At 35.4% G+C, this 23613-nt stretch overlaps 1 protein-coding gene across 2 annotated transcripts in view; it reads right to left on the bottom strand.

Annotated features, from left to right (window-relative positions):
• Nucleotides 1-23613, bottom strand: part of LOC124639980 (neuroendocrine convertase 2) — a 115380-nt gene that overhangs the window by 14194 nt on the left and 77573 nt on the right. For both annotated transcript variants that reach the window (XM_047177526.1, XM_047177527.1), the window contains exons 6-7: nucleotides 20204-20292; nucleotides 3156-3331 (exon numbers count right to left, since the gene is read on the bottom strand). In XM_047177526.1, the coding sequence (XP_047033482.1) occupies nucleotides 3156-3331; nucleotides 20204-20292 (265 nt within the window). The remainder of the gene's footprint in view (nucleotides 1-3155; nucleotides 3332-20203; nucleotides 20293-23613) is intronic.

Genomic DNA, 23613 nt, shown 5'->3' on the forward strand with positions numbered 1-23613 from the left:
TTCCAGTCCCTTCCAGTTATTAGAACGGAAGTGTTATCACGTTCCTTTTTCAAAAGTTCCACTTTCAGCGCACCGGAAATGACGACGAATCGTGGTGGAAATGAAGTAGCTTTTAATGGGATTGTCTTCGAGTGGCTTTTAGTTGAAGATAGAGCAGTTATTTAGTAAACAGTAGTTGGATATAACTATTTTATTGTCTGTTTTACTGTTAACGTACTAACATTAAGAATTACTTCGTTGAAAATATAAGTTTAAATGTAAAATTACATATTATATTTATCTAGTTATCTTTAAAATGTTACCTACTTTAAAACATTCATTCATACTTCTTCACCTTTCACTTATCAACAAAATACGTTTAAGAATTTGCTTGACATAATTTGTTACTATTTACAAGTAAATATGTGCACAGTATACGTAATTATAATTAAAAATTTTATACACAGTCCGTAGGATGTACATAAGTTTAAAACGTACTTACCTAAATACTTAAGGAAATACAACAGTACGGAAGAAAGTAATTTCTTGAAAAAATAACAGTTTTTCTTCAATTTTAAATCATGTCTAATTGTCAAAGAAGACTTTCCTTGCTCCGGACTTACTGACTACTAAGAAATCACCTATTTAACTCTTAAATCCTACACTTAGTTTCCGTAGTCCATTAAGACGTGATATTAAAACCTTCTCGGAAGGGTTTACTTTCAACCCTGTGGGTGAGGGGCACCTGAGTAATGTCTTATCCCGATGGCTTGAGTAGTTTTTGTATCACTACCTTTAATGGAAGTTGTATTGTATCTGTACTATCTATACAGAGTTATAATACAAAGCTCTACAATGTGTTTGAACGCACTAATCGCAGTAACTACTGCTACGTTTCGAAAAATCATTTAGTGCTAGATATACTATTTTGACGACCTCGATGGCGCAATGGTCATCATGTCGGACTGCCGAACCTGAGGTCCCGGGTTCGATTCCCGGTTCAGTCGACATGTGTGTGATGAGCATGTTTGTTGGCCGTGGTCTGGGTGTTTCAATATGTATTTATCAATATGTATATATGTAGCTATATGTAGCTTATCAGTTGTGTTAGCACCCATAACACAAGTTAATTAATAACTTACCATGGGGATAACCGACCGTGTGTGAAAATGTGTCCAGACATTATTTATTATTTATTTATTTATATACAATTTACTGAGGGAAGCTACTGCCTGATTTTTATCCTGATGCGCGAAGTAATTCCCATGACGGCCGCAGGATAATATTAGTTGGTTTACCAAATTGCAGACAGTGGTGGGTAAGTCGTACGTAAGTCGTTTTTTGTTAATAATTGATGATGTCCTCCTAGCCGATTATCGGCCACGGCGGCTGTTCTCATGTAAGGAGATTAGCCAACTGCGCAGGGCATATTATAGTGCACAAGCATTTGCGCAGACACAGATGAACTCACTATTCCGTCACTCTCATAACCCGAAGGGACGGTCGTGTCGGTTTGGTATGTATGATTCCTTCAGTGACCTAGAACCCGATTGAAACTACTAACATTTTAAGTATGCATAATAAAAGTTTACGTTTTAAACTGACGTAAAATATGTCGTAAACACATATCATGGTGGTTTATTTCCATTCTCTTTGATATGCCGTAGCTACTAGTTTATCTTTGTTATACCAATATATATTGTTTTTAAGTTTATAATGAGGAAATGAGGAAGGAGGAAATCAATATGGTGATCAAGAAAATCTAATTCAAGTAAAGTTATTTTTTATTTACTATGACAGCAAGTGCTTTTCAAAGATATTATTTTTAGAGTTAATAGAACTAGCGATAATTATTTTGAGAAGCAATTAAGGGCCAAAAATACAATAAAAGTACTTAACTCAACTGGTTTGAATGAGTTGGTTCTAATGACCTTTTCAAAAACATGGTCACGGTCAAAAATATCAATCTGTGATACAAATAATTTATTCACAGCCTATTTTTACAGATGGACAAAAGAAAAGAGAAAAAAGCCTAGTTTTATTAATAAAAAATAGCATAAAAATATTATCCTCTAAACTTTCCTCCTATGTATATTCGAATTTTGTCTCCTGTGCCATGACCTTTACCAGAGATAACAATTTCCTTGTTGTTATTCCGTATCAGTTACGAAAAACTTCCGTTGTCAGGCGTATTATCATTTTTCGAATACCTGTTCCAAAATACTAGTTACATATGATGATAATGACGCAGTATAGTGCACGAGCATTTGCGCAGACCCAGATGCACTGACTATTCCTTCACTATTATAGCCCGAAACGAAATTCGACACGACCGAAGAGAGATCAGGCGCAGGACAGACATTAAAACGTGGTCTCCGATGCTCGAGTGTATCAATCATGCACTTCCAGAATCCGGGCTGCTTTGTGTAAGTTTGTAAAACCCACAAAGCGGCCTGACCCAGGAATCGAACCCGAGATCTCAAGCACAGCAGTTGCGATATGCGACAACTAGACCAACGAAGCAGTTAAAACAGTCACTTAATTATTATAAATTATGGAATAAGGCGTTACTTTACGGAAATCCGTGATATAAAATTTTTGGAAAAATATGTAGCGTATTTTCTTCTGTTACTTATGTCACCGTTGGCGTCCACGTGTGTTTTCTATTTCCAATACTGTCCGTACATAACAAACTCGTGACAGTATCTATATCCGTTTCTAGAATATTCTCGTATAGAATTACTGAAAATCTAACGCCTTCCTTAGTTAGATGTGGTTCTAATGTTTGTTCTATATTGGTTCTAAATACCAGGTAGAAGTATTTAAAGAACTGGTATTGTTTATTTTCTATTGTTCTAGTTGTAGGTGTGAGACTAAAATTGGAATACTTATTTGGTTTTGTTTGGTAAATTCCACGTGTATCTATTGTATATTTTGAAGTGTCCTGTGAATTGCGTCCTATAATTGAAGTAACTATTCAGTTTTATCTAATATCTACATTTATAAACGTTAAACAAAATTTCAAAAATATGACTCCTGATTTTTAACTACACACGTTCGATAGTCGAAAAATTAAATATAGGCATCCACATAGGCGTTGCCCACTGCTTTCCAAAATTACAGGTTAAAAGCTCCCACCTTCAAAATATAAATTCAATAGGTATTAACTAACTTACCTCATTAACACCTCGTACAATAGCTCTCATGGTAGCATTGCGGGGCCCGTCCACCGTCCTGCCGTCGTCTGTGGGCCCCCATGACGCGCTGTAGATGTGAATCTTATGGGGCTCGTGGCCCATGGAGTTGGCTTCTATGAGGTCCGTCATGTAAGGCTGGTCCAACATTCTGATGCCTGTTGAGAGAGAAGTGGGATGTGAGAAAATTGTATGAAAGGAAATACATTAGTGACAATGGTATGGGTTACTGGATTTCGGTTGTCCACTTCGAGTAGATAGATAGACGTTATGGATAACTAGGTACTGTTATATATAGATAGTAGGTTATAGGTAGGTTAGGTAGGTATAGATAGTTTTTTTGCCACGATATTACCCAATGAATGTCCTGAAGAAATCAGGTTCAATAACATGATAAAAAGTAGCCAATCTCAGGCTTCAAGGTACCATCTACATCTACAAAAGTTATTAGACAGATCCGTAAATAACTTCTGTAAAATGTCTATCTTTATTACATACCAAAAATAGAGAGACGGGGTTGTAAATATTGCGTTTTGTACAAAGAAATAATCCTGACACGCGAATAGAAAATCACAAGGACTCTACACACACTCAAGGATTATAAATCGCAGTAAAAGTACTTTGAATGAAAACAATAAAAGCTAACGAGAAGGATTTTTAATTAAAGTTGGAACATGGACTAACGTATTATCGCTTGATTAAATCTAGCGAGTTTCAAGTTTTCTACGAAAGGGATTTAAATGAAACTGGTGAAGTGTTGAAATAAAATTAAACTGCAGTTGTGATTGCTAGTTCTATTCAACTAGGATAATAAGGGATAAAATTTTAATACACACTGACCCGTTTTTAGGCGCCATTGACAGTACTGTCAGTCAGTACAAAAAAAATGCTACTTTCCCTGAAAATTGACAGCTGTCAACTGTACAAAAGATATAAATAAAAGCTTTATACCAGTTCTCAATAAAATCTCGAAATAGAAATTCTATAAAGCTGGACTTTATAGACAACTCGTCTAGCTCAAACAGTTCGAAATTCAAACATTCAAAATGGATTCCCTTCCTCAATTCCATCGCATTGGAAAAGAACTAGCAAACATTTGAAATCGTTCGAAATTCAATTACTTCGTTCATTCTATAAATGAATTTCAAACAAAATATGATTGTACTGGTTTTATCAAGTTTAATTCAGCCTACAAAGGGCGGGAAAGCCTGCAATCAGCGAGCGAAGCCATAAATCCCACATTGTATGCGTCAAGCGAGCTAATGCTTGCAAATCCCGCGTTGTTCCGCCAAGCCCATAGATAACAGGAATTTACCTCTTTATTTATCAGATTTCAGTACTTAAAGGATTTATGCGTGGCCATAAATTCTATATTCGATTTTGTAGTGGTTGAAGGTATGTGACGATGTATTTTTGAGTTTTACTGCAACGGAATTAGGTTATCGTTTTGGCTGTGGTCTGTCGTTTTTATTTTGGCTTTTAACAAAACTTTACCTGCCTACTTTTTTAGAATTCAATGAAAAAAAATGTATTGAAATATTTTTTGTTATTTTCTATACCTAAATAAGAAGCTTACTCTAAAAAAATAATCTTTTATTTATTCATATTGAGTGACTAAAAGCAAAAATACATTTTCTTAGAAATAAAAACAGAATTGAATGAACACTAGAAACAGTTAAGTCTATTATTCAGAGGCTGAATAATATTCAAAACTACAAAAGTAGGTACATGAAAACAACAATATTCAAAGCTTTCCATCTATTGTAGAAGATTCTATTCTTGTATGTACTTTTGTTTTTAAACATAGAATTTGAATGTAATATTTTTTATTTATACATTTTCATCTTTGTTATTCCCAGCCAGTGATAAGAGTATCGAGTACTCGATATTTTCTTGTTGGAAGTCTATGGTCGATTGGGGTGTTCCAAAAAGTCTGCCTACCTTTTAAACTAATTCCGAGTCATCATCTGTCTAGCCTTTTCCCAACTATGTTGGGGTCGACTTCCAATGTGACTACATGTAGCTGAGTACCAGTTTTTTACCAGGAGCGACTGCCTATCTGACCTCCTCAACCCGGGTAACTGGGGTTGAAATTCCGAGTACCGAAGGGAAAACTCTGCTCACCCTTTTCGGAGAACAGGCGAGAATTTATATTTTATATAGCTTTGATAGCTTTATCGTCCCACGCAGGTCGTAAAGTGCTAGCGACACGTGACGGGGCAAAAACTATAAAACTTGCATGATAAAATAAATCTATCCGTTTTTATTACGTTTTAACGCTTCATTTTTACTGACTGGCGTGGCTTTTAATGGTGACACCGATGCAGTTTTACTCATTATACGGTTTTATGCAACACGCGATTAAGACATTACTTTAGACGAGTTTCGGTCAGCGGTTTTACCCAAATCATGTGTGAACTACTTCGCGCACCCAGGTAAAATGTAGCCTATCTCCAAACCCAGTTTACCTATCTTGACGCAAAATTTCTTCCTAATCGGTTAAGCCATTTTATCGTGGAAGCGGCTCAAAAATCCCACCTTCACATTTGTAATGTTAGCAAGGATTAGATATCAATGACCAACAAACCAATAAACAGCTCTATATTACTACTATAGATTCGAATTAGTGCTATAGTTAATCAAATTGCTCGAAATGAAACTTTGTAATATAGCTAGGTATATGTATGGACTTTATGGCGACTTAGTGCTTATATAGAACACTACATTTTAACTGTTGAAACTTCAAGTAACAAGTCTGACATGAGGAAATGAGAATTCGCGCGGAGAACTCCGCAACGTGACATTTAAGTTCTACTGTTTACGTTTGACTGTATAAACTGGGGTAGACTTACTTGTGTAAGACTGTGACGGTGAAAGAGCATAAATTAAAGTTTAAAAGGTTTGTAGAACTGTCGGAATAGAGAAGAGATTGCATACTAATGACTGTTTAAAGATTTATGACTGATTAATTTAAGGTTTTGATTTCATCTTGACTTTCACAGAAGGACAGTATTGGTCAGAAAAAGAAAAACAGCTTTCATTGAATAAATACTTGAAAAACTTTCATGACTTTAAGACCCAACCATTTAACTATAACGATAACCAAACCATTACCAGCTTCAGGCATACTTGCCGCCCATTGGTTTTTGTTTTAAAGGTAATAAAACAAAAAACTGTCGACTGTCTTCGATTCTCAGTTTGAAAGGGCAGCTTACATTTCCTTTACTGAAACACACAGCTAAGTACCTATTTATAAGCCAAATAGACCTTTGTTTTTTCTCCACTCAATTATTCAACAGTCCCATTAGGAGTCACTTTATCAATATCTCTTTTTATACTCAGTTAAAAATCAAGACATTTATTGAAATAACTAAGTAACTCCAAATCTCGAACAATCCATTTTCTTTTTGTTGAGATTATTTTCTCTATCCCCAATTGCAAATACAATAAGAGTACCAGCATACTGCAAACTTTTAGTCGGCCGATAGTTTGATTGGGCTCATAAATCAGTATGAAGATGAATGATAGTAAGCATATAACTCCTATAAGGAACTTGGGCGGTACCTATCAGAATGACTAAAAACTAATTGAATTCACGATATTCTTCAAACAACATCTTTTTTCAAAACAGTTGGTCGACTGTTTCGTCTGCAGTGTACTGTAAGTATACAAGTAGTATAGTTATAGGCCGTTATCTCAAAAAGGGTCTATAGCAACATTTAGGTCATCTCTCTAAGGAATAAGGACTAATACACACAGCTAGCGAGGCTTCGGGGCCTCGTGTAATCTTAGACTAATTTGCTATCAATGACGCCGTTCGTATAATACAATGTCAAGGTTATCCTTCATAGGCTTTCAATCTATTGATATTTCAGCTATATAAAGGCCTTCATTTTCTTTGTATAGTCGTTACTAATATTATAGATGAGAAAGTATAATCATCGGCACGAATCTTGAGCACTGACCTTCACCTGCGCAGAAGTAATTTATTGGGTCCCTTTTGTGGTATGAAGTGAGGCGCGGGGGTGGCGGTGATTGGCCCGCAGCGCATCGCGTCATAGCCATCACTCGGGATTGGTTCTTTGCTAATAAATCACTTCTGCGCAGGTGAAGGTCAGCGCTCAAGATTCGTGCCGATGATTCTAAATCTGCCAGTCTGTCGAGCTGACTATTGTAAAATTGATATACCTACAGAAAGAGCCTTGACAAAGGCTACTCTTTACCCGGTTGAGGGTAGGAGTACTCCCAGGATTCAATATTTTGATAACTTAAGCAATAAAAAAACGGTCGTTGAAAATAAATTCAATTTAAAATTTGAAAGTTATACTCGAGGGAAAATCAGAATTCTTTGTCCGACCGCCATCCCTTTCTAATCCGATCAAAAACTTTATTCGCCTGAGCATCAAAACTCATCAGACTTGAATTTTGTATTTAGTAATCTTATTATTTTATTCCTTATGAGTGTTCTTAGAAGAAAATAAATTATTTATTCCTGAAAGGGAAAATCAAATGAACTTCCAAATTATGGTAAACACACATCATAAAATTGTACGTAAATGTTTCGTTGCACAAAAGTTAAAATAAATAAATATGTACCTAACAAGAGAGTTAAAGACAACGGACCGTGTCCGTTTTACTATCCCGTTTGTTCCTGTATCCCGTAATGTATCTCTTTTACGCCGACATTACCATTCGTTACACTTTATATTAGCTTTTTGTGCCTACTTTTATGTTTACTAAACACAGTGAAACAGTTTTACTAGGAGAACAAAAAGGTACTTTAAAAATAATGCTCTACACTATCAAATGTTTACCTTAATTTGAGCATAGCAAATTAAAAAACTGAGGTCCAAATTCTTGCCAGATTTCAGAAAACTACGTCCATGATGTTAAAAAAACATGAAATTAGTCACTATCCAAACGAATCATGTATGTAGGGACCAAAGTATGCAATTTATTTGTCTGCGCATTTATCTAACAGCAAATGTGCTTTATTAGTCATATACCAAATTCCAGTTCCATCATGTAAGCACTTTTATTCGATAAAACATTATCTTTACCTCAATACTCTATATGTTACCGGCCAAACCTGATTTCAGCTTTTTCAAACCAGATTAAACAAATTCAGCAAACCAAAACAAAAGAAGTTGAAATTGAAAAAAACTTTTGTCACTCATTAACAGAACACGTACAGTGATATTATTTATTACAAAAAAGTTAAACAGACGTTTATTTATTTATTTGCTTGATTTACACGAATTAAAGAAAACATTGAAGGTTGAAGCTTTGACACGTCTTAAAGAAAACATTGTAAATAAACTCATATAAACACGTGTCAAGAATCTGTTTAACTTTTAGTAATAACTTCAGTACTCAGATCTTTCTTATGTGCCTATAATGGCGAAATTCCAAATTGTTAATTTCAGTATAATTTTATCACTTGTAGGTATGTTAAGATCCTCTTAAAATGCTGGTAACTCGTACATAATAATTAATATGTCGATGTTATTCACACACACACGAATCCTTATCTCTCCGTTGAACATTGTTAAGACAAAGAGATTGTTTTTGAAGTCTCAAGTTCTGCTTCAAAGTTATGGCTCCTCGTAAAATAGGAGGCACCTAAGTGTATGAAATATTTCAGCAATTATAAGGGATCGGGTGAACGACATCAAAACACATATTATACTTGTAAAAGAACATCTTTTATATGTATTATCTATGTTTCTAATCGAGCAATGGCCGTATTGTGTATAATAATGCTGCCAGCCTCTTGGACACGCTACCAGTCAACAGCGATAGAGACAAATTTCTTGATGCGTTTTAGTTTTATGTTTTACTGGAAAACTATTGATTTAAATGAAGATAAATAGCTTACTGTTTGCTATTTAAGACGGTCTCCTGAACAACCGTTTCTAATGTTTACACTATAGCAGTTTAATTGCCTAGCAAAATCGATTATACAACAAAATGACAAAACAATTTGCGTTATTAGTTTGAAAAGGTCATCAGTTCATCAACTAGGCTCTCGCAGTCAAAATATTTACCTAAAATTAGGGCTATTGTATTTTGCAGTAGTATAATATATTTAAAGTATTCATAGAACGAATATTGTATTATTACTATTAAATTGACCGTAAAGTTGATTAGGTCAAAAACGTGACAGGAAAATAAACTGTTGTATTATAGGTTCAAAACTCGCGCGAAATAAATATTTGCATGAATATGTGAGCTTATACTGCAAGGTAGGTAACTATTTTCATTTTTTTTTCATAGGAATAACTAAAAAAAGCCTTTAATTTTTTTTGTGATTGCCAAGGATTTTTTATGGCGATGTAGATGTTATATTGCGCGTTTAGCATAGATAGCGCAGGAGTTTACTCCCTTTCAAGATTCTGTATTTAAAAAGTTGACCCGTAAGTAATGCTTTCAACCTCTCAAAGATTGCTCTGGTTATCTCTGAAAACCTTTAACGCAAAGGTGAATTGTGCTTTTGTAAACCAAACACTACAAAGACGAGAGCAACGCTTTGAGAGTTCGCAAATATCTCTTCAATGTGGAAATATTCCTGACATTTTATTTATTTATTTATTTATTTATTTAAGGACAACCAACAAAGCATACACCAGAAAAGAACATGTTATAGCACTTACATAATAATTACATTTTGTAGTGTAGCCTTAATTAAAGGCTGCCACGGCATGCATTAAACATAGGAGTAAGAAAAAAAACAATAAAAAAATCATTTGCCATGTTACTAGCTAAGAATATTGTGCTGACTTGTGCCATCCAACAATTAATCACAAAAAGGAAAAACAAAACCTAAACATTTTATAAGTTTCAAAGTCTTATATAAAAAAAGTCTTATAAAAAAAACAACAATAATAAAAAAAACAATAACAATAATTTACCAATTTTACCGTTATGATAATGCCCCGTGCAGGGTAGACTTGAATTTATGTAAAGAGTAAGACATGTCGATATCTACGTTGGGTGAGCTTGACAGACGACTAAATTGTACCTGCATTCTATTTACAGTAGAAAAATGGCCCAGATTGGTCTTAAAGTTCTTAGCGCTAAACAACCGATATCGAGACTTTCGAGCGATTTTGTAAGGCACGTTAATATTTATTTGATCCAGTAACCGTGGACAATCAATGTGAGTATTTATTATTTTATACAGGAACAGATGATCTAGGATTATACGGCGATTTTCTAGACTCAGAAGTTTGAAGTGTTTCAAACGTGAACCGTAGCTAGATTTGTTTCTGCCTATATTGCAGTGATATGACAAGTGCCAAAGAAATCTTTTTTGCACTGATTCTAAACGTTGTTTATGTATCTCGTAGAATGGAGTCCAAGCTATACTGCAATATTCCAAGCCTGACCTGACTATTGAGTTAAATATTGCAATTTTAGTTGAGGCGCGTTTGAAATTTTTGCAGTTGCGAAGTATAAAACCCAACATTTTAAAACCTTTAGTAGCAATTTTATCAACATGAACGTTAAAGCGAAGCTTGTTGTCAATATAAACACCCAAATCACGGATAACTTCTTTCTCGCATATAATTTGGCCATTGATATTGTAACTACAAAAGTACGGTCCTTTTTTCCTCGAAAAGTGTACGTGATTACATTTTTCAGCATTAAGTATCATATTATTATCTAAACACCATACGGAAAAACGATCTAAGTCTTCCTGAAGTTTATGATGATCTTGAGTGCCATCTATTCGTTTAATGATTTTTAGATCGTCCGCGTATAGGTATATTTTCGAGTGTACAAAACAAGACGCCACGTCGTTTATGAATATATTGAAAAATAACGGGCCCAAATGGGAGCCTTGGGGTACACCTGATGGAGTGAGATACGTGTTCGACGAATAACCATTAACCACAACTTTAGCCGTGCGTTTAACAAGGTACGACTCACACCATTGCAACAACTTTCCTGCAATTCCGATCGCTTGTAACTTGTTGATTAACAATTTGTGATCCACCCTGTCAAACGCCTTGCTAAAATCAGTGTAGATTACGTCTACAGGTGATCCACGATCTACGGCGTCCACTAAATCTGAAATAAAGCACGCAAGATTGGTTCCAGTCGAGCGGCCCTTCATGAAACCGTGTTGTTCAGGCATCAATATTTGTTTTACATGCCACGATAGTATAGGAAATACTAAAGCTTCGAACACCTTTCCAAAAATAGACAAAATAGACACTGGCCTATAGTTGTTCGCAGCGGACTTGTCACCAGCCTTAAAAATTGGTACTACTCGCGCTTCTTTCCAAGCCTTCGGAAAACAACCTGTGCTTAGCGATTCATTATAAATCACAGAGAGAGGTTTTCCCAAGGCGTCACAACATTTTATTACAAAAATGGAGGGCAGTCCGTCGGGCCCTGGCCCCTTATAAGGGTCAAGTCTTTTTAACGCTTTAATAACAGTATCCGTGGTTAATGTCAATTGGGTCGGGAAATCGGTATTCTGCCATTGCGCAGCTACATGTTTAGACGTAACATTAACATTGTTGATGTTATGAGGATTGTAAGCAGATGCAAAACATGAAGCAAATATGTTGCAATTCTCTGCTCCATTACGCCCCTTGAGGTCGTCGTGATGAATTGAGGAAGGGTAAGTACTATTTCCGTTACGTTTATGCTTAAGAAATGACCAGAAGAGCTTAGGGTTATAAGTGATCGAAGATTCAATCGACTTGATATATAGCCTATAGTTAACGTTCATTAATTTGGAAGCTCTGTCTTTTAGCGTAATATATGAGATTTTATCTAGAGGGTTTTTAAATTTCGAATACCGTGTATGATACTTATTTTTTTCATGTAAAAGTCGTACAAGGTTCCTGCTAAACCAAACGGGATATTTGGAAGTTTTAGGTTTAGTCTTAGGTACGTATTTCTCAATAAGGTCATGAATAACTTTCTAAAATGTATCTACCATTGCGTCGACGTCGCAACATTGTGAGAATAAGCCTTGCCAAGATATTTCACTTAGTTCTTGAATAATCTTACTGTAGTCAGCTTTATAGAATTTAAATATGGGCTGCTGGTTAGGACGTAAGGTTTCCTCATGCAAGTTACACAGCAGTTCGAATTCCAGGGGCGGATGGTACGAATCTATGTTACTAAGAGGACTGTCGGACCTACCTAGATGATTTACCGCAATGTCAGACAACACTAGATCTAGAATCTTATTTTTATGGTTATATACATAATTATACTGAGATAAGTTATTTAAAGAAATAAAGTCCAAAAGTCTCTGCTCATAAATTCCATTTTTATTTAAAGAAAATCTAAGTGGCAAGTCTGGCGGGCCCTTCCATTCAATGCTGCTTAAGTTGAAATCACCCAATACTAACGTAGCATTATAGTTTACTAAGGCATTATTGGCATTATCAATAAAATGTTCCAAAATATGATTTTGTACTGGAGGAGGAATGTACACCGCACAGATCAAAAGTTTTGTCGGTCGTTTGTTTAAGCAAACGTCTACACACACCCATACATCTTCACATTTACTCTCCCATTTAGTCACTCGACATGAACTTAACCTTTTAGACACTGCCACTAACACACCGCCACCGGTTTTTTTGTTATGAAAACCACTAGACCCGCGATCACGTCGGTAGACCAGATATCGGCTGCAAAATAATTCGGAATCCAGTATGTCGTGCGCTAACCATGTCTCACTCAATACAATTATATCAAAATTACATGTTAACACATTCAAGTAAAAATCTATAGTTTTGGTTCTCAAACCTCTCACGTTTTGATAATAACATTTAATTACATTAGCGAATGAAAATAGTTAAATATTGTTCCAAGTAAATTACCTTTTAAAACGAAAGCGTAAAAATAAAATAAAAGTAAATCAAGTTAAATTGTTAATTGAGTCCATATTGCGAATAAATACCGTTTCCGCATCAACCGATTTACGCATATAAACTCGTCCTCCGCGTACCCACACAAATTTATAATTTAGTTCTTTGGCTCGAAGTCGGGCTGCGGCGTGTAGGTTTTTATTTTCCACTGTGAGATTTTCAGTGACAAATAGCGCGATCTTCTTATCATCCAGGCCTAGTATACTGGTATTCAGCTTTTCGTCTGGGTGGAGCTTATTGTGTTGTATGGTAGCTGCCAGCAGGGAATCCCGGGTGCGTGGGGTGTTGAACTTCACCAGGATTGTACGCGGGCGAGAAGATTTGGGGTTAGACTTGGCAACGCGTGAACAATAAGATATGTCGCTATCATTAATGGGACACTTTACAACTTGGCCGAGTTGTTTGACAATGCTCAGTACATTTTCAGCCTTGTGCTCGGGAACGCACTGAAGTTCCAAGTTTGCAGACCTAGACAACTGATCCATCTGCCTTACGCGATTGGACAGCACGTTGACTTCCGATCGCAGCTGCTGGTTTTCCGTTTTCAGTTGTTTAATTGTGGAATTTTGAAGAACCATATCGCTATTTATACTGTCATATTGTGCACTCAAGAAACTGAGGGAATCCTTAAAGCTAGTTATTTGATCTCTTAGTTCCCGTATTTCAACATTTAGGGTGTTTCTAAATTTTTCCATATACTCATCCATCACGAGCCGCATTTCGTCGCGTATCATAGCCTGCATATCGGAGCGCGATACACTGTCTGGCATATCATTAATGTATGCTTGTAAGGATTCCGGCTTGTTATTGAACTTGCGACGCGTTACATTAAATGTTCTCTCAGCCAGGTTTGTTGGTGTCGACGGGCGAACGGGATCTTTACCTTTGGGCTGTTTGCTACTGCAACTGAGACATATCCACTTCTGGTTTGCATTTAGAAAGTTATTTCCTTCTTCGGGTGAGATATCGAGGCATGAATAATGATAATTGTTAGTACAACGCTGGCATTCTAAATAATCCTTTTCTGCTAAGTCAGAACAGAAAGCACAACATTTACTCATGTTTACTCGGTGCACGCGCACTGGAGCGGCGATGACAGGGACGAAAAATTGCAGTTGTCTCTTATCGCGGGGGAGGTGCGGCACGTCCCCGCGCGCACGCCGTATGCAGTTATGCACTCGCGCCGAGGTTTTTTCCACAAAAAATAATACTGTGACACTGGAGTATGATACTTATTTGTTAACACGACGGCACTAATCAGCGTAACCGAACAGAACGTTTATTAGTTAATAGGGGACGACACGTCTACCTCCTAAAGCGAATCGGACGAACTGGCTTCGAAAAATTTCGACGAAATTTTAGCTAAAAGGTTACCTACATGGAGTAGGGAGAGGTATCTCAGGTATTTGAAGTTCTAGTGAATAGTTTTATAGGAATGTTGACTGCCGTTTCATTGAAAATATATCATACTAGCTACCATGGGCGTAGCGAGGTACGGGCAGGGAGGGGCAGCTGCCCCCCCCTGAGCGGGATGCGGGTCGAGCGAGCGAGAGCCGCGAGAGGCGAGGCATTAGACATGGGCAAAATGTGTCATTGAAAAGAAAAGATAGATATGCATCTTTCAATCACTGGGATATGAATCACTCTTTCATATCTTTATATCAGTAGCTCAGTATAACTCAGTAGCTCGTTTAAACTCGAACTCGTGTGCGGCTCACTCATTCAAATAGATCATTCAGATATAGTGATAGGTTGGTTGTTTGCATCTTTCTGATATATTGAGCGGTTGCGATTTAACAACTTTTTTCTAATTAAAAAATATACTATTCTTATGACTGTAGGTACAACCTACTTCTTTTATATTAATTAGTTCAATGAATAGTCAATCGCAATCTAGTATTGAGTATAAGCATTAGTTTAGTAAGTATTAGAAAATAAAAATGGAAATAGCCTTCTGATTTCCCTTCATACTTTACACAGGCTTAGGCTTAGGACTGTCTACCTACGTAATTATTTACGTGAAAATTAAATTTTAGTTCAAAATGTGTATTTCGAGTCAAAACATGTTTGTTCGGTTGACAAGATTATAATACCGAAATATTCACTAAGGACAAACAATTATAAGCCTTATGCGTCAGCAATAGAGTTAACAACTTATCAACTTATATATACCCTTGTTTTTGCATTTGTCAACAAACAAAAAGTTAAGTACGCCGATAAAAATTTCATGCTCGCTTCGCTCGCGTATTCAGAAACTAAGTATATGCCCTTGTTTTTGCATTTGTCAACAAACAAAAAGTTAAGTACGTTTGGGCTAAATTTTACGTAATATTTGGTTTAAGTCCGATAAAAATTTCGCGCTCGCTTCGCTCGCGTATTCAAAAACTATATGCCCTTACTTTTGGCTTTTATCCTGTGTGAGATTGTTTATTTTCTGTACCTGAAAATATAAACCTCTCAAATTAAGAGATTAACAAGTTTGAGATTAACGGCTCAAGATACAAAAAATCGGAGATTGACTGCTGCCCCACCCTGAGCCCAAAGCTGGCTACGCCCATGCTAGCTACACGGTTGAATTTGCATGATCACTAGCTAAATACACGTACTCAGAAATAAAAACCGTCTCAACTGGGCTCCATAACTACTTGAAAGTTCCAGTTTATAACTGCATTAATAAATCCAATCTTAATACCCATTAAACACCACGAAATTACACAGCCCTCCCAAAAAAACGGACCCATTTATATTAAAACGGTTTTTCCGTCCGAAATGCAAAATGTTCGTTGGAAATCTGAGCAAATACCGCCCCACATTGGACCGGGGTATGAAAGGCTCCAAAATGTGGTAATCTCGCAGTCCGTTGGAGCGCGAGTAACGTCCTTTGGGATGGCACACGGACTCATATCATTTGTTCTGGACATTGTTCTGAAATAGGCTTTGTTGTTGAATATGTTTTCGGGGAAAATTCAAGGTTATTTTGATTATTTTATTTTAAGTTTCGAAGAGGGAAAATTTTGGGATGTCACTATAAAATTTTTGTGTGATATATGTCTGTTTTACATCGTAATATTACATTTTAATAATGAAAAGACCTGGCATTTTACTGGCAAAAGCGTAAAAAAATTGTTTATTAAGCCGAACAAAAAAGCAGTCAGTATTGCAACCATCGTCTGCCTAACGTTTTCCCAATTTGTATTTTGGTGGGCTTGCAAACATTATTTTTTTCTTCTTATTGAATTCGGGGTTTTATCCACTCATGAATATATGCCAACCCCATCGTACTCTTAAAATTCTAGTAACACAAAAAAAAAATACTTTAATAAGAGGTAATCATTAGCCAATCTAATTGGATGTATGTATGTCTGCTCCCCTCTTACTTTTTGCTTTAACTCCAAATGACCAGTACCCTGGGGTGAGCAAAGAGAACGCGACATAAAGTTCTGAAGCGTAGTTATAAGTTTTTCATCTTCAACAAAACGTGTCGGAACTTTTTTGATTTAAGTCTATCATTTGCAAATTTGATAAATGCTGCACTTTACATTGTCTGCGAAAAAAAATCTAAGAGAAACAATACAAATTCAATGATAATATCAGTCTGATACTGAGTAGAAATGTCTGCAAGAAATGTTCGTCGGCATATTCTAGTAAAAACACAATTGGAAAAAGATGCCTATTTGGTAGGATTTATAAAATTCTATCTTTTATGGCCTAAACCTATTTATTTATTTCTTATAATACAAGTCACTTTGGTAAGAAATATTTTTTGGTTCGTCTAATAGAGATATAATATATCTCTTGTTTTGTGTACTAGTACTAGAGTACTAGTACATCTTTTTAGAAATATCTACGTATTTTTTTACACCAAAAAAGAAGGTTTATCATCTAGTTTTTCTCTATAATTAGCCATTATAATTGACGTAACTATCTGGCCGCGGGCTGTCGGTCGGGTGACGGGCAGGCTAATGAAAGCTACGCCACGCTATAAATAGCTTCGGCTAAAGCTTGGGTTTCCTAGGAAAGCGGTGCCGTCATATTACGGACGCAAATAGACGGTCGTCTTTACGGTGATGACATGTGGAAAGTTCCACGGCCGTTCTAACACACCGTCATAAACTTTTTGTTAGTTGTATCATACTTACTAACGTGTTTTATTTAATATTTCTCAAATTTCACGACACCAATTCTGTTTTAGTTGACTTTTTCTATAATCTTTACTTCTTGTATTATATATTGCTTCGTGGTTACGAACGAAATCTATTAAAATTTCGTCGTCCTCGCTGCTCCAAGAGTTGTAACTAATTTTTGACGTTGTTCCGAAAAAAAAACATAAATACGTATTAAAAAAGCTTCACCGCTTTCAATAAAACGTTCACCAAACTATCTGACACCGTCAAGACGGCCGTCATGCAAATGGCGGCACCGTTTTTTGAAGTTACGGCGTCAGTTACCGCTCTCTAGGAAACCGCCCCATTTTGTTTACATAGACAACGTTCTGGTGACGTCATTCACCGCTGTATTACGGCCGCTATATGACGGCACCGCTTTCCTAGGAAACCAAAGCTTTATAGGTGATTCCGTTGATGTCAGGCCGAGCTATGGGCTAAATAATAATATTTTGAGTTAAGGTAATTTTAATATTGTTTTTTTTATTTAAAAGAAAATAGATTTTATAACTACTATTTAAAAAAACAAGGTATAGACATTACATAATTAGCTGCTTTCTTATAATAGACGTTATTCCGAATATATTTTGTTCATCTTATGTCTTTTATAGTGTTTTACCTATTATTTATTTTCAGATCATAATTAAAGAAAAAGGGTTGTTAATCTAGTTTTTTTCTATAATTAGCCATTATAATTGAGGTAACTATCTGGCCGCGGGCTGTCGGTCGAGCGACGGGCAGGCTAATGAAAGCTACGCCACGCTATAAATAGCTTCGGCTAATAGGTGATTACGTTGATGTCAGCCGGAGCTAAATTGCTACTGAATGTTTATTGGGATAATTGTGCTGTAATAAATGTCATGTTATTTTTAAGTTTTTATACTATATTATATCTAAAAAGCTACAAGTTTTAAACATATTTTAGAATATACATTTATGTAGGCATATTATACGTTTTGAGGTACATTCTACATTTCGCTGCTAAGATGCTGCACAAAAGTGTGTATTTTTAATAGATAATAGTAGCATTTTTCTCCCTTTTCTAAAACTCAATCAATTTTCATATTTGAGTGGAGTTATGGTCAGTAAAAATCATTTATGAATAGATTTTTCAAAATTAACAATCTCAAACTAACTTGGTTTTTATTTGGCCAAATTAATGAACAAATATTATACCCAAGGTTATTTCAATGAAGACATTAAACTTAACCACCCATACCACTACCCCACTATCCATATTACATTTCACAACCAAAACCACTCGATACCTAACAATTACAACATAATCGATAGATCATAATAGATAGTAATCGATACTGGCTGGTTTCCAATTTCAAATGATATGACCTCACATCTCAGGAGGGGTTCGATAATAACACCGAGAACCGAGATGTTACTCGATTTCCTCTCGAGATAATTATAACAACATGGCCGTTTGAATTAATTCCTGCTGTGTTGTGACGTTAATGTAGAATTAGTTGCAAAAATATGTTTATGTTTTTTGGTTTATTTGAGCAGAGAACAGGGAAATATTTATTTTTGCGTAATTAAATAAAATTGTCTTTCATTTATCATTTCTCAAAATTTTCAGGCTCAGGTACTTTAAGTTTAATATCATTAAAATCCCAATAGATAAGTGTCCTGATATAAATATATTTTTTTTTCTAAATTCCTATTTACACGTGTGACCAAAAAAGTAAACAATTTAACTTTGAGTTGGGTGAACATTGATAGACAGACGTGACATTTGTTTACATAAAATAACCTAAAAATACCTTACAAATATTTAATTTATAAAACCCACAGATATACCTCAGTCTATTTTTAAATGAGAACCATATTTTTGGATTTCTATTTACTATTTAATTGTGTCAATTATTTAACAATTTAATTGTAATCAGAAAGCAATCATATCAACCTATTACATTATATGAAAAATGTTTTTTTTATACTCTGTGGAAAAAACTAATATAGGTCGCCACAAAAAGATATGACAAGTTCACGAGATTTTATAGAGTAAATAAAAAGCTACGCAGCTGCTACGAGTTGTGACGTCACTACTACGCCGGCTACGATTGTAGCAATAACGCGGTTCTATATGACTTTGTAGTATTTGAAATAAATAAATAAATTGGATGTTAGTACAATATTATCACTCTGCCTCGTTGGTCTAGCTGTCGCAAGTGCGGCTGCTGAGCACGAGGTCTCGGGTTCGATTCCCGAGTCGGGCTGAAATCGCTTTGTGGGTTTTAGAAGACTTTCACAAAGCAGCCCAGAACCTGGAAGCTGGTGATTGATACACCCGTGCATCGGAGAGCACGTAAATGTCGGTCCTGCGCCTGATCTCTTACCGGTCGTGTCGGATTGCCGTCCCATCGGGTTATGAGAGTGAAGGAATAGTGAGTGCACCTGTGTCTGCGCAAATGCTCGTGCACTTTAATATGTCCTGCGTAGTTGGCTTATCTCTTTACATGAGAACAGCCGCCGTAGCCGATAATCGGCTAGGAGGACATCATCATCACTCTGGACTTGGATTCTAGTGCTAGAACTGTGCAATACTGAAATTGTAAGAATTAAACAAGTTAAGCCATTGAATAGTTAAGCACTAAACTACACAGAACCGTAGAATTGTGTTCGGATATTTTTATTATCGTAAAGTCACTATTAGCCAAGTTCTACGTACTATTCATTATGTTACCAATTACACTTGCATGCAGCAATAATGACATCAGTGGCCTTACTACACGTACAGGCCGCGACTCATTTATGCACAAACCACTAGCCACTGTTCCAATTTAGTTGTATAATACAATAACTCACACCGGTGCATCCATTATGTTTAATCGTACAATCCACCCGATGTATTACGCTACAAAATTCCAAAGGCTTACAAGTTGTTCGCGACCATACACCAGAGCCGCACTTTTTCTCTCACCCATATTAAATGACAACAAACAAAGTGAGCACTTACCAGCCACTTTGGAGTGATAGGCGACCCCCACACCGCAGACCCCATTGTCTCTCGCTGCAGCCACTTCCCCTGCACATCTCGTACCGTGGCTAGGGAACAATACAAGCAATTTTAATTAAGAATTATATTTTGTAAAAGGATCATTGGAACTGGTCAATCAATTGGGACATTGATAATATAAAGGAAAAATAATTCTCTATGTTTTGGGTAGATTGTATAGTCGACCAAAAAAGTTGTCTACCAGTTTGAAAAATATTATATAACATTTAACATTCTTTTAATTTATTTTATATTAACAGTCCCAAAAAAAATAAGTACGAAGTTGTTTATTTAAAAAGTACGAATAAGTATGTGAATAAAAACATCTTACTTAGTTGCTTATTTCAAAAGTTAGTACCTACTCAAGCATTCGTGGCGCATATTCAGTAAATATTGTGATAAAACTCGTTTATATTACTTAAACAATAAATAAAGAAATATACAATGTATTTCGCGTGATTATTATCATAAATAATGCTAATAATGAATAAAATATGAAGTTTTCTGAAACTTAAGTAAATAAAATGTTTGATAAAGATTTATTTTCTAAATAGTAAGTTTAACATTGATTACTTATTCAAGAGTATCAAAATACTTCTATGATAAGTTCACAAACTTTGTCGAATAACGTGACTAGTTTATAAAAATATATTCGACGTAGGATCAATTATTCAAAATCGAGAAAAAATAAGACGTGATAGATTGAAAGAGGTAAATGAATGTACCCGTAATATATTTTATTAAGAGGTCGTTTGGTTTTGTTTCATCTGCCTCCGTAAGTTAAAATAATATGTTTAAAAATCCCACAGAAGTGGTTAAAACTATAACGATATCAACCACCCGCCTTGGCTTTATCAACGGTCCACTATCCAACGATTTTCATCAAACGTATTTCTCAAATTAAACGCTTTAATTGTCTTAGAGTTAACAAGAGTAACTACCAGAGTAGTACTAGAAGAGACTAGTAATTCAGAGCTTCGACAGCGTAGAACTTAAAAGTCCTTACTCGTAAAACTTTCAAGTACACTTCAGTCCAACTAGGCAACTTTAACTCGGCTCTGCTTGAGTACGAAACTCTGACAAAGACGTATAGTGCTTGACAAAATACTTCGATAAAATGTAATTTGGAAGGATGGATGAACGAATGAACGAATCTTTTAGGAAAATTGCTCTTTGAAGGCATGATGACAGTAATTAAAAATCATTAAAATATTATACTTATTAAATTAAAGTTGAAGCTTGGAATATAAAACGCGCATTGTTTTCTTTTTTAATAATGTGATTAATATTTATTTTTATAAAATAAAACTACGAAATAAGGCAATCCGCCATGATATCTTGAACACCAATCAGAGCGCGTGACGTCACCTTTTGGTCGACGCATTAAAAACTCGCACAAACGTCACATTTCGTATTGTAAACTTCCTCTGCGAATCTCTGTGTTTTCATTAATTAATTGTTTATAACGAGTACTATTTGAATGTAAATGTTATTAAAATAGAATATAAAATAACACGAATCATGAAGCAAGGATTGATTAGGCAAACAACGCTAATTTGCCTAGAATCGATATATGCTAGGAGAGTTTTTGGCATCAAATAAAGATATCTTTAGGATGCAAAAAAGATGTATTATGTCTATGTGTAAACTAAAAGTAACAGACAGTTGTGCACCTTTTTAGGGTTCCGTACCCAAAAGGTAAAACGGGCCCTACTGTTTTCGCTCCTCTGTCCGTCCGTCCATCCGTCCGTCCATCCGTCCGTCCGTCCGTCCGTCCATGTTGGATTTTTCACAGATGATATATTTCTGTTGCCGTTATAACAACAAATACTGAAAATTTGAATAAAATAAATAATTTGGGTGGCTCCCATACAACAAACGTGATTTTTTTTTATGGTACGGAACCCTTCGTGGGTAAGTCCGAGTCGCACTTGGCCGGTTTTTTACCATTTAGACCTCGTACAAAACCTATATTATACTAGAATCTAGAAAACTATGTAAAAACTTACATCAAAGTGATCTAAACAAAAATAATGGTGTGGGTAAAAAATACTGGGCAATATTGGTTTTGAATCTCGCCTTGCAAGTTTAAGCCACTTTTTTCGTATTTTTTAATGTGAGAAACCAGAGAAACGTACACAAATAACTTAAAATGAGTTGTTATGGATGTGTTCTTACACTGGGGGACCCCACACCACTTATACACTTTCGAATTCATATTTAATAATACAAAAAAACTTAATTATTGAACGAGCGTTGTTTACTTGCATCTTGTCAACCCAAGGCGTGACGTCACAAGTGACGGCATGACACTGACAAGCGTTTTCGCGCCGGATTCAAAGTGGACAGAGAAAAATGCAATTATTTGACAAAAAAGCTTCGCATTTTTTTTAAATTAATGATTTTCCGTATAAAATAGACGTATACCTACATCATACAAAGGAATTTAAAAATTTGTCATCATGCCTATTGTTGTTTGTTGAACTTGCTGTATTTATTTAAAAGATGGGTGAGCGTGATATTTTTTTTTTTAGATAAATTAAGGACTGATTTCTGACGCGATAACTTTATCGCTAAGTATGCTTGACTAGGTTAAATAATAATCTCTGTTAAATCAAAAATGTTAAATGGAACCAACAAAATAAGACGGAAAAAATAACAAACGATTATTTTATTTTTATGAAGGTTTTGTAGACAAATGTGTTTATGTTGTGTACCTTAGCTAGTACAAACCAATAATAAGTAAAATATATATTTCGTTTAATTTACACAGTGGATCTGATAGAAAACTTTTGATCTACATAGTCAGCTATTAAAACTTTTGGTTTAATATTAGGGCTAAAACTGAAAGGTTCTGTTTATTCAAATATAGTGTTAGGCTCAACGCTATTAAAAGCTAGCTATTTATTGATTAAACATTGAATACTAAGGGCAGTTTGAATTTCGTATCACAAATAATATTCAAAGGCAAATATTGTAGTCATTAACTTAACTAAAATTGTTAAAGTCATTGTAAGTCTTGATTGATATTTAGGTTTAAGTATTTTAGTTATTTCAAGACGTTATCTTTGAAGCATGATTTTGGCAAACATAGGTAGGTTAAAAATATTATATGGGTTAAAATAGAGATCTGCCGGGGCTGCGGGTTGTTCGAAAGAGATCCGAACACGACGGTTTTTAGTCAGTAAGAGTCTGACACTCCCTCACCGCTGCTATCCCACAGCGGGAGCGGTCATTTGATGATTTTTGACGTCGTTAAAAAAAAATAGAGATAAGTATTTATTAATATGAGAGTATACGAGATGTTTTCATAATTGTCAATTCTACAATGGAATATAAATCTACAATCTTTATCATTTACTCAAGAGCAT

Source organism: Helicoverpa zea, chromosome 20, assembly GCF_022581195.2.
Source record: "Helicoverpa zea isolate HzStark_Cry1AcR chromosome 20, ilHelZeax1.1, whole genome shotgun sequence".
Lineage (NCBI taxonomy): Eukaryota > Metazoa > Arthropoda > Insecta > Lepidoptera > Noctuidae > Helicoverpa > Helicoverpa zea.